General features: G+C 42.2%; 1 protein-coding gene across 1 annotated transcript in view; it reads left to right on the plus strand.

The window, feature by feature from the left end:
• The first annotated feature begins 3,306 nt into the window (after window positions 1–3,306).
• Window positions 3,307–12,353, plus strand: part of spred1 (sprouty related EVH1 domain containing 1) — a 36,572-nt gene continuing 27,525 nt past the window's right edge. Inside the window, exon 1 of the mRNA XM_034675647.1 lies at window positions 3,307–4,030. Coding sequence (XP_034531538.1) covers window positions 3,999–4,030 — 32 coding nt within the window. The 5' untranslated portion in view covers window positions 3,307–3,998. The remainder of the gene's footprint in view (window positions 4,031–12,353) is intronic.

Here is a 12,353-nt window from a genome sequence, read left to right on the forward strand (position 1 = left end):
GATGCTCACATAGTTCAAATTCTAAATATTTACAGAACTTACACAATGCAGAAGATGTGCTTCTGTCAAGGGCTTTGCAAAGACCTTCCATCTGAATCAACATCTTTGTGCACGGTCACAAGACAAACTCTTTAGGCTTGACACACATTACTCATCTAGTTATCCACAACCATAAGACATACCTGAAAGAAAATCTTGAAAAAGAAAGAAAGAAATCAATTCATGCTGCTTAAATAACATCAAAGATTTCTCATCCCACATCCAAGTATGATTTAGATGTATAAGTGTTCTCTAGCTCAAAACTGCTTTTATGCATATACACAAGTCAGAAAGAGAGACAGGGTAAGAAGGAGAGTACACAGCACATAGTTAAACATGCCTGAAGGCCCTCACACTTCCTTCCCCTCTAGCCGCTACACCTTTTTTGCTCACCACCCTGCAATTAGCGTGCCTAAAAGTTGCAGGCTTCCGAGGCCAGGCCCACACTAATCATAGGTATGCATTGTTGTGTTCAGCTGCCAGGTCTTTAAAAATCAGCACCTCTTGTTCAGGCCACACCTCTTGGCCCGGGTTGCGATGAGTGCAGTGTTGTTCTCTGGGATGTCCCATAGATAAACTGAAACTTTACAGGTGTGTGCTTTTAAGAATGGAAGCAAACATTGACAAAAAGTGCATTCACTTTTTGTTTTTTTAGAAAAAAAAGAGCATTGTGGGACAAGGAGGGCAGTAAAACAAAAATAAGGCAGAGGATCCTCAGATTAGGACATTTAGTGAGAGCTGTTATTAGCCATCTCCGGTCTCTCTCACTAACTGCCCTCAGGTCTCTGCAGACTATATGGCGGCAAGTACACAGACACTGAATTTCCTCTCCCTAGTTGCTGTACAAAGAGAGGCCTTCACTCCCACTCTCTTGTGACCAGAGGCTGCTGAGAGCTGGAGATCACACCACCTGTGTTCTAAGGACGTCACCTGATTCAAGTTATTGTGTAATATTGGGGACCAATCTCCCATGCTGCTTCGACTAAAAGTCACTATAAAGAGAGGCGTATATTATTTAGTTTTATTCCTGTACGCTTTCTTTGTCACGCTCATCTTTGTTCATTGTGAGTTTTCAGTTTTATCACCTCAGGTTATTTTGGTTAACAGACACTACATCAAAAATACACCACAAGTATGTTAATGTAACTAGATTCCAAGTTTTATCTTACTCAAAAATGAAAGCTAGAAAATTGATAAGTGCATTACAAGTTAAATCCAATAAATAGTGAAAGGTTTTGTACAATAAATGAAGAATGAATAACAGACATCACACATCTGAGCATGATCTCCAAATAATATCAGCCATCTTCCAGAGAGTCAAGCCTGTGTTGGCCCCTGCTGAATGAAGTTTGTGTTGAGCAAAACACATCTTTTATTCTGTGGCCGCTTGTTGGCAATATAGGAATGTCAGCTTGTTTACCGTCTTAAAGAGAATTGAAATGACCCTGATTGCACTTAGTAAGGGAAGCCAAGGGAATGCCTGTGTTAGTTAAACATCCTGTTGTCTTGTTTCAGTACACTACAGTGTGTTGTGCTCAGTGTGTGAAAAACACAGGAAATGCACCCAGGCCATCCACATTTGTGAGATGAGAAAGAAGGCTGACTTCCTGAACTTTGAATACTCTGAAGGATACAGGCATGCTAGTGGGAAAATTCATGGTTACTAGTTTTTTTCTGCTCTGTTTCAAACAAGGGATACTTTATTTGGGCTTGTAAACTCAATATTGACAATGGTAACTCAGATCAAAAAGGAAGAAGTGAAGACAAGTGGTCACATTTGGTAAAATGCAGACAGAGAGTCCTCTGTAACTTGATTACCCAATGTTAGGCTCATTAGAGATGCAGATTTGTTTGTCTAAGTGGGCTCATATAACAATTATGTCATGCTTACATCTGATTTTAGGTAGGAAACAATCACAGGAGACAATTGCATTTGCTCTCAGGATAGTAGTAAACACCTCAGACATCTAATCATATCAAATCAAATCCCAAAACAAGTGCTCAATATTTGTGAGGGCCCCATGTGTGAATGTCCTGTACCCATGGGCTATCTATATACAGTGACAGAGAGGGATGTTTTTTATGGCAGCAACATAAGGCTGTGCCACAAGCTGTATGAAAGCCAGAGCAATACAAAGAAACTTCTCACACAACATGCTGTCACTATGACAACCAGGCAGAATCATTTAGCCTGATCTCTTGCCATTCCACACAGCACAGAAATCCAATAGCATTTAAGTCTTACGCAACTGGGTCACCGATTCACTCTGCAAAGGTTTTTTTTTAATCACTTTTGCAAATAAGAATCATAAGGGGCATACATGACAAGCTTCTGGTAACTTCTAAAAAGCTGGTGCATTTTGGAAGAGGCAAGAACTGCCTGGCTTAAGTTTGGAGATGCAAGGTGGGAGTAGGTTATAAACTGTATGATTCAAACTTCTAGTGTCTAACTTAGTCTCACACATTTAGTGAGTGTCAGCCCAAATTTCCTGATGGTAGCTTAGTTTATACCATGCTTCATCTTTTGTTCTTCATAATTGTCTGTCACAGCACAGTGGCACACAAAGCCATTCCAAACTATCCTTTCAAAACAAACAGTTATGTTTCAGAAAGTACCCCCCCCCCCCCCCCCCCCCCCCTTACTTGAGTGGCTTTTCTCAGCCTTACATCTCATTTTTTGTTTGTGTTTGATTATACTTGTTCAAACTGTATTATAAAGACTGAGCATAAAATAGCCAAATTATTAAAATTGGAAATAGATATAAGAGCTGCTTTGGCTGACATACTCATAAATCTCGAAGGGGATGTGATTTAATTCCACGTGCTGCAGCCCTCGTTGCTTTGCACAATCATAGAAGTTTGCCACACTCTTACATTAAGATTTTAAAGAGTAGTGAGTGGGCGGTGGATCACGGTAAAGCTTCTTAATGAAAGAAAACAACTGAAATTGTTAATGGCCGAGCCTGTGTGTGTCAGCCCAAGTCCTTCCTCCAGATTATTTTCTACTTTGCGTGCTATCACACAGACGCTTCCCTCTTGTATCAATGCGTGATTGAAGGGAAACTTCTTTTGGGAAGTGTGGGGACTACTTTAGGTCAACTTTGGAAGAAAACACCCCTAATAGACAGCCCTCAGTGACAGATGTGCATAATTTAGTTAAATATACGTCGCTAAAAAATAAGAGACAATAAATTGAATGCTGGTTGAGCATATCAGAATGCAAGAGCGTTGTGTTTTTACTACGTCGCGGAAGGATCTAATTTTCTCAAGCGAGGGTCGACACATCCGCCCAGTTTTCCGATGTTTCATTCCCCCCGAGTTGAAAATGGAGTTCGAATAAAGCAGATGTCCACCAACTTCTGAGGGAAATTACAAGTCCGTATGCTTTTACTCAACGCCCCCGTGCACAAATTGAAAATATTTGGACCCTTTTTCGTCTTTGGATGCCTTTACTGCAGATTACTCGGACACGTTGACGGAGCAACGCTCCACAGCGCTTTTTCAAGTGTTGTCCAGGACCTGAAGTTGGCGAATGGATGCTCGACAGCCAGCCACAAATAACATGCCAAACGCTACAATCTACAGCCTTTTCTACGTTTTTTGAGGATCTATTTGCATTTTTGCAAACGGGGGATTTGATGAAGAGGATGATGCCGATGGCCCATTTGTTGTGGTCGGATTTTACTTCCAGGGAGGATAAAATGAATCAACGATTGTCATTCCTCCTCGCGATTTAACGTTAGTTCCAGCCAGCAGAGCTAACGTTAAGCTAGCTCCACTTGGTTTTACCAGGGACGCTTAGTTAGGCATGCCCCACTGTATCATATTTTACTTTCTTATACGAAATAGTGCGGGTAATTTCTATATGTGAAGAAAAATGGTGATATTTGTGGTATTTTATCCCGCCGTCACTGCGTCGTCGATGCTATTGCTAGGATTTGGATCCCCGTGAGGAAAAAATGAGTGAAGATTCAACAAATCCAAACAACGAGTAAGTATCATTTCCCCCATTAAGTTATTCATAAAGCTACTGTAATTGCTGATCTTAAGATGTTACACACATGCTTTACTCGACCAACTACCAGATCTTCATGACATATCTAACCGAAAGATGCTGGTATTTCATCATCTGAGTCTCTTAATATATATCAGACTTGTAATCTGTTTGTTTGGATAGCTTTGTAGTATAACAATGGTGCTATATTTATTATAGTGTTAGTGTGTGGTGATCGGAATCTAAAGAAGTAATGGGAAAATGTGAGGCCCGTAGTCAAAACAACCCGTCTCTGAAATATTTTCTGAATAAAATAGCAAGTACACATCTGCTGTGATCATTTTTTTAAAGGCCACAACATATACAGGTAACGTTGTCTTTACTGTTACCTGCATGTAGTTTGTTTAACAGGACAATCATACAGTCAATAAATGTATTATTGCTTTATAGATTGGCAGTATATGAGGAATCAGTCATCATAGTCATGTTTTCATCATTAATCCGGTGTATAGTATGTGAAATGTGTCAGTACATGACGATCAGAAAGCGTTATATTGACAGTGTAGCTCTTATGCTACTCTCGTCCGCCATTATTAACGAACATTATCAACCATTAATATCGAGCTCATCTCGTTTGTGTTGAAGTGTAGCCTTTCTTTCATGAAAACCATTCGAGCCGATTGCGGCACAGTCGACGTTGAAGAGCTGAAGATGCCATTTTTTTTTCTCAATCGCACTCATTTACATATCACAATCTCCATTCATAAAAACGCTTTAAAAAGGCGTCACGCGCGCGCCCAAAAACCCCACAACCCACAGACTATATTTGTAACGTGAACGTGAGATGTTTTGGTTCGCGTCGCGCCCATTTCCAGTCGCATTTTGCCATTGTTTTAATGGGCTGATCCCTTGTGTGCGCTTGTTGACAGTCAGTGAGAAATATCTGCTTCGGGAGGTGCTGCGGTCACATGATCCCCTCCATTCATAAAGTACCTGCCTGCCCATTCACAGCACTGTACAGTGTTTCGCATTGCACCGACGATCACACAATGATCACATTTCCTGCTTTCTTACTGCACTATGCATCGCACTTAAACGTAACATCTCGTCTATTAATAGTCGCGTATTAAACAAAAGCGCCGTACATGGTCGATTTAAGCGACCTTTTTTTCTCACTATCAGAGGATTTTCTTTAGTAATGTATTTGTCACAGAGGAAGTCATATGCCCCTTTCAGCCATTTACAGTGTCATGGTTTAATGCTGGAAACACACCCATGGTTTTCCCCATTTCATCTATCTGGCCTATGCGAGGTTGCTTGATTTAATGCATGGAGGCTTTGTCCTTGAACTACACTTTTGTTTTTTACATAACATCTGCCATGCTGTGCCTTTTCTTTAAATACAGCCTCATCGAATAGATTACAATTAAACTACTCATTATTAGGCGATCACAAACTGTTTAAAGGCAGTCTCTGTGAAATAATTGTTCATAATAGTCATATTTAGCTCAAAATAGCACATTTGGTGCTAGTGGCAAGCAGGCATTAGGCTTCAAGTGACCAAAAACACAATGAAGCAAAGCTGAATTTTAGCTGGGATTGCCTGCAGTAACCTAAGGGACTCCTCCAGGCCCTCAGGTCCCACTTTGGGAGCTGCTGCTATAGACTACATATCAACAGAGAGCTGTGCAGACTTACAGTATATGCTGGGTTTGTTCTTTGCTTAGTGATGGCAGAAGCTAAGATGGCGAAGTGATCCGAACATTGTTGCTATGATTCCACCACCTTTCTGACTGTTGTATGATTCATAGTGCTGGAGTGGACAGAATACAGATCATAGCCTGATCTCTTCTTATGACAGGTAATAACTAAGAGATCAGATGCTTTTTGTTTTTATTCTTCTTCTTTTTTTTTTTAGAACCAGGGATGATATTCAAAATGTTACTCACAGATGTGTGTCTCTATTTTCCCTTTCACACAGCGCTCTGCTCCATTGATGAGATAAATTCTGAATTCTGAAATTCTCATCACATCTTAAAAAAATATGGTCTTGGTATTCTTGTTGAAGTATTCATAGAGAATTTGTCAGTTCAGTTCATTTAAAATCTCCCTTCAAAACGTGTGAACTGGATGTCCTGAAGTGGTTTTTCTTAGTGATGGGTGGTCAGCCAAACTGCTGTACACACATAGCACACCCTTTGCTGAGAACATGCTTCTTGGCCTTGGTGCAGCTCTGTTCACAAGGCTGAAATAAAAAGAAGGCACATACAGCCTTGTCATATTTTGGTTTGCGTCTGCTCTTGGTGTGGTGTGATGTAAGACTGATGGGCATGTTTGCAGACAAGGATCATGGTGATGTAAGGAGAAGTATGTGTAAGCAGCTTCTGTTAAATGTCGGGTTAATTTTAAAATATTTATCTCAACCATGACAATCACTAAGTCTTTTGAAGTGCACCATATCAGGCTCTTTTATCTGTGTACCATTCGTTTGTAACATCGGAAAATTCAAAGGATGAAATAAAATAGTTCATCTCCTTGTTTCAGTGAAGTTCAGCTGACTGTTACATTGAGCACATAAAGGACTCAGCTTTATTATTCTAAATTCCTGCGCTTTGTGGTTATTGTCTATTGCCAGTCAGGTGACTCTCCTCTCTGTGTCCTCTTCCTATCTGCTTGATTGATTCGACAGCTCAGCGTTTTATCTGCCAGTGTGGGTGTCGTGATCTTATCACCTGAGGGCTGTTTTGCACTAGCAACCCTGTTGCAGAGCTTTTCCAAACACATTCCTCCTAAACAACCCCCATCATGTCCTGAAATGACAAAGGGGGACAGCTACTTCAGCTGTCGGGCCCAGTGCTTTACAGCCTGGGTAATTGCCTATATCCTGTGACCCTTATGTTAAGCTAAATAATTTCCTGGACAGTTTTTTTTAACAGTTAATGGTATTATTGCCTGTTGTTAGACATGACCTCTGTGATCATTAAGCTTTACTAGCAGAACTAGTCAAAGCTATAATACCTCTTACCTTTTGGTAAGTCTGCTAGGCTGAACACATGTTCAGTTTTGCTTCTGTATTCTTTTAGGGAAGTGTTGCTTGTGACTTCAGTGGTTTACAGACTAATAAAGTGGGTTTTTTTGACAAATATACTTAAGGAGGCACATGGTACATCATGTTACTTTAATGGTTGGTGGGAGCGTTCACTCTTTGTATTAGAGCTGGAAATGAAAGTGTCTTTACATGAAATCTCTCTCAGTTTCCTCTCATTTACTGAAGGTGAAACGTCGTATTATTCACAAAGTTGCTTTGCAAATAGAATTCTGAAGCTGTCATATTTTTCTGTGATTAATGACAATGTTCCTCTGTTACCAGAGGGCTCGGACTGTCTGTAACCTAGACAAGCTTACAAACTGAACAGGCCTTGTATAGTGGTGGACTGTTCCATTCCCATGGCCAGATTTAGGCCTGGATTCTGTGTATTTTAAACCAGAGCCACTTCCCTCTTATAATTTTCATTTCCTCTTCAAGTATTTTAGGAGCGGGCATAAACTGGCATAAATGTCAGCAGAGTATTTCAGACAAATGTTTGATTATTTGTAAGACAGATGTGGACATAAGAAGACTGTTAACCCTAAAAAAATGTTAGTCTTCATCATACCATCCAGATAGCAGGGCTCGTCTTTATTTCTTTGTTAGAAGAGCCTCTGATGTTCACAGACCATATCTCAGTGCCTCAAAGAGGTGCTTTTAGCACCAAGTGCCTGAATTGTGGATATTGTTTTCAGTTGTACAGCATGCGGGAGCATGAAGGCTGGGCCTTGTTGTGAGCTCTTTGCTGCAGCTGGGCCGAGATGGTTCTTCCTTGCGAGGCCACAGACATAAAAGGACACAGATGTAAATCCTAAACCTTGTGTCTTTGATTGAGTTTCCAAACACTTTGAAAACAGGAAGGGGTTTCTGTGTGTGCGGCTGTGCACGCACACACTCGTGTTTATTTCTCTGGGAACATTTGGCACGAGTATGTGTTTCTGGTAGAGATAGGCCTGGTTCCTAGATGAGTGAATTAAAGCAGAAATAGCTTTATGTAATCAAATAAATGAATTATTGGGAGCAGTTTTTAAATAGGATTAAATTGAAGGTTTGTGGGAATGTATATTTTTAACTGCTCAGTAAGTTTTGATCACATTCAGTCCTGTCAAGTGGCTAAATTTAGCATTTGGAACAGACTTTTATTGGTTGGTAAAGAGTGTTTCTTGAATCATCCTGGCATAGATTTAATTGAATGTGAACCTTACTCATTTTCAAGACATACTGGTTGATGTTTTAATAATTATGCTCTTATTGCTACTGCAGCACTTCACAACTGTGTGCTATCAGGTTGGTTTGGTGGTTTATCCTCCTGGAGTTGCTCCTGAGACATATTGATGGTTTCTCCCTTAGCTACATGGCTGTGTTGTTCCCTCAGTCTCTCCTCTAGGATCCAGAGTAACTGACGAGTCGACACTGGAGTCCCTGGGGACTACTTTTACATCAAAGAAGACCAGAGACGCCGCAGCAGTCGAAATTTGTGGTCTGACTCCCCCATTTTTGGTGATGGCAAGCGCAAGGTTTTAATTTTCCAAATGCTTGTGGTTCAAATTAAGATCATCTCAATATGTGGCTGTGATTGATGTTTGGGAATAGTTTTTTGGCATTCGATACACATATGGGACTCTTTTGATTTATAGTGCCACAGCGCAGCGGCACCTAAAACATTGTTGTTGGGGTTACAAGCCCATTCCAGTAATAGAGGGGTTGGTTAGAAAATCGATGTTAGAAACGCTGTCAGGCTGAGCAGCTTTGACATTCATTCGCTGGTTTAGGTTTATCTTTGATTTGGACTGTGCTCTCTCTGCTGTCTGTGACGGATGCTACCAGAAGTGGCTGTGATAGGCAAATTTGTTGTCATATAAGTCAGTGTTTCTGTGAAAGGATGGTGGTCAAATTGAAGTGTGGTGCAGCAGCAGAAGGGTTGTTCTCTCTTTTTTTTTTTTTTTTTACTCCTGAGTCAGTCGGTAGCTAAGCTGAATGTTCTTGTGAGGGAGATGAGTCACCAGCAGCCTGAGGTGTCGAGAGAAGATAGGGCAAATTTCTCTTTCACTTCTCTTTCTATAGCCAACGTATTAGTTTTCACTGCAGCTAAAGTAGCAGGCTTGTGATGCCGGCCGCCTGTTGGTGCCCCTGTCGCCATTGTCCCATTATTAGTTCCGTTTTATTAATGGCCGACAGACGGTCCCTTTTATAAGTGTCTTGTTCTGGCCTTATGTCATAATTTGCTCTGCATCCATGTTGGGTCATGTTGCTGTTTGTTGTGGGTATGTCTGTGCCCTTGAGTTTGCCACTGGTTATTTAGGGGACTTGAACCGTGGCTAATTGGGCGGCTAGTTTGCACCGTTCAGATTAGATGCACTGCTGGAATCGACGGTCGAGTCCCAGATTGCATGTAATTCATTTCTTCAATGAGGCGTGATCACATTGAAGGAAACTGCAGCTCTTTATCCTCTTACAGCTTTAGCTTCAACTTGAGCTGCTCCAGATATTTGTCTTGAGGAGATTCTGGTGGATTGTTCATAAAAGTCTGCATTCAATATAAATGTTAGATCTATATGTGTACACTTGTTGTTGATTGACATTGAATAAAATCAAAACTGCACTTTAGGTGAAGCTAAAGCTGTTTAGGTAATGTAAGATTTGTGTGTGTTATCTGTGATAACAGCTGTTGAAGACGACCACACATTTTAGTAAGCTAGAGAATGAGTCACACCCAGACTAGCTTTTCACGACATCTTCCATTCCCCTTCTACTTTCCTGGTGATTGCTTTCCTTTCCGAGGATAATCTATAGAATCGGATTGGGATAAGTAGCTTGTGTTTATTCTCCCAATGATATTTTAATGATTTTTCTCCCCCCCTACCAACCAATGTGGTCCAGTGGAGCTTGACCGAGCTTGACAGCCTTCCTCCGGTTTTGATACAGGGGAGAGATGGGAGGAAAAAGGGGTGATGGAGGAAAAAAAAAAGAAGCGGCAAGGGGGGAGCTTTTCTCCCCTTTTCTGATGCTAATGAAAGGAGGAATGGTTTTCCAGCTTTTAGCTTGCAGAGTGTGTCTCCCCTGCAGCATGCTCCGCTGCCTGGACATTGTGGGAGGACAAAACTCCAGGCCCGGGATCCAATAACGTGAAATTTCAGCAGAGAAGCGGCCATTGTGTAGAGAGAGGCAGCCGGGGAGGGGTTGGGTAGAAGGGGGAGAAGGAGCGGTAGGAAAGGGAGGGCGACTTGGCGAGCACCCAGGGCTCAGGCCACATCCTTTCTCTCTCTTCTGTCCTCTCCTCTTGCACTCCTCCTCTTCCTTCTCCTCCGTCCCTTCTTCTCCCCCCTTCTGTCTTTCTTTCAATACCCCCTCACTCTCCATCTGGGGTAGGAAGCCCAAGGCTGAGACAGGAGCAAAGCATGATGGCATGCTGGAGCCCAGTGAGCCATGGGCCGGAGCAGCAGACAAACAGCCACTTTGTCAACTTAGGAAATGGTTGTCCCAGGATCCCCCTTCTCCACCGTACACTGCAGCAGCCGGCCTCGGGGCCCAGGCCTGCTCAACTCTGCTCTGCTGCACGTGCTCCCCCATCACGCCTTCTCCTCTTTTCTTTCCTCCTTCTTTCCTTTCCCCCCCACAGTTTAATTCAGGCTGGAGTTGATTTCTATTTTCACAGTAAAGCCTTTGTGTTTGTCGTGTTGTCTCTTACTGTAAATGAGGTTTAAAAGCAGAAAGATACGGTACACTTCCTCATTGCCTTTGTCATGTTGTTAGGATACAATAAAGGCTTAATCACATCCTTTCTGTCAATAGAAAAGGCCAAATTCAAATGCGAGCAAAAGCTGTTGACTGTCACCTTGTTCTCCACCCTGTTCCCATCCACAGCCACCTCCTCCTCCTCCCCCCACACAGTCCTCCGTTACACTCTCACCCCCTCCCTCTGTGTGTCTCTCCTGCTTTCAGTCGGAAATGAAGTCAGTCATCCAGCAGAATAACTTGGAATAATTTGGAATGGGGGGCTCCTTTCTCTCTGTCTTTTACCCTCCCCCTTGCCCTCCCTCCCCCTTGCTCACAGGCCCAGGCCAGCTGATCTGCTTCCGCTCTCAATTGTGTGTCCAGTCGACTGTGTGCTCTCAGCAAGGGGCGTGGAGGCCGGCCTTTGTCTCCACCATCCCACTCTGAACCCAGTGTGTGTGTGTGTGTGTGTGTGTGTGTGTGTGTGTGTGTGTTGCATCAGGTTGCAGTCAAATATCTTCATGGATACCACTTTTTCTTACACAAGGGAAAGATTTTGATAATAAGTTGAAAAAGAGGAGCAGATTAAACCGTGATTCTCCTGTTTTAAAGGTTTTGTTAAATGGAGGTAGTGAGCTTGTTTGATTCTGGTGGAGTTTTGTGTAGTTGTTGGTCTGTAAGTTCCAGAAGTATACTTCATAAATTTGATTTTGATAACTGATGAACTGCTATTTCTTTTTTTTTTTCTCATCATTTCACAACAAGGAATTTATGGGTGTTTCAAACTTGATGCACACAGTCCACTTCCTCTCCGGGCCCAGTCTCCCCCCCCCCCCCCCCCCCCCATCCTCTATGAGTGTCATGGTTGCTGGCATGTGTGTGATGGTAGGCCTGAAGGGTCAGGCCCTGGTCATTGTGCCCTGGTCATGGCTGAGCGACACCACCGCCTGCCTTCTGTTCACCCCAGGGACCCCTTCCTGATTGACAGCCCCTCCTGCACCCATCACCCTGCATCCTTTTATTGGGGGCCATAGAGGAGTGTAACAGCAGCAGTATTTCCTTCTTTTACTGCCTGTTAAACTGCAAAAAAAAGAAGCACTTTTCTGCTGGTGCAGAGGTTCTCATGTTAGGTTAAGCACTATTGTGGCGCTGTTAAAAAGTGTGACCAGAAAGGGTGTTTCTTGGAGGATGCAAGGAGGAAGTTAGTTGTGGTTGTGTTTTTCTGTGAGACTCTCATTGCCTATGTGTTGAAGTTTGGGGGCAGCAAGTGAGAAAGAGAGCTGAAAACTGTGATAGAGTTCATTTAGTTGGATTCTTAATGTTGGTTGTTTGATGAATTCTCCATCTCTTATGCTCCAACCCTATCATCCATTATTATTTGAGCATATTTTGTGATTGGCAGAATAGTTGCTATGTTTTTTTTTGACCGGTTTGCTCATTCAGTGGCAGAATATTCAAAGCATAATATTAAAAAATGTCTGGAATTATTATGATTTATAATACCAAGCAACACACATC

The sequence above is a fragment of the Notolabrus celidotus genome, chromosome 22 (assembly GCF_009762535.1).
Source record: "Notolabrus celidotus isolate fNotCel1 chromosome 22, fNotCel1.pri, whole genome shotgun sequence".
Taxonomy (NCBI): Eukaryota; Metazoa; Chordata; class Actinopteri; order Labriformes; family Labridae; genus Notolabrus; species Notolabrus celidotus.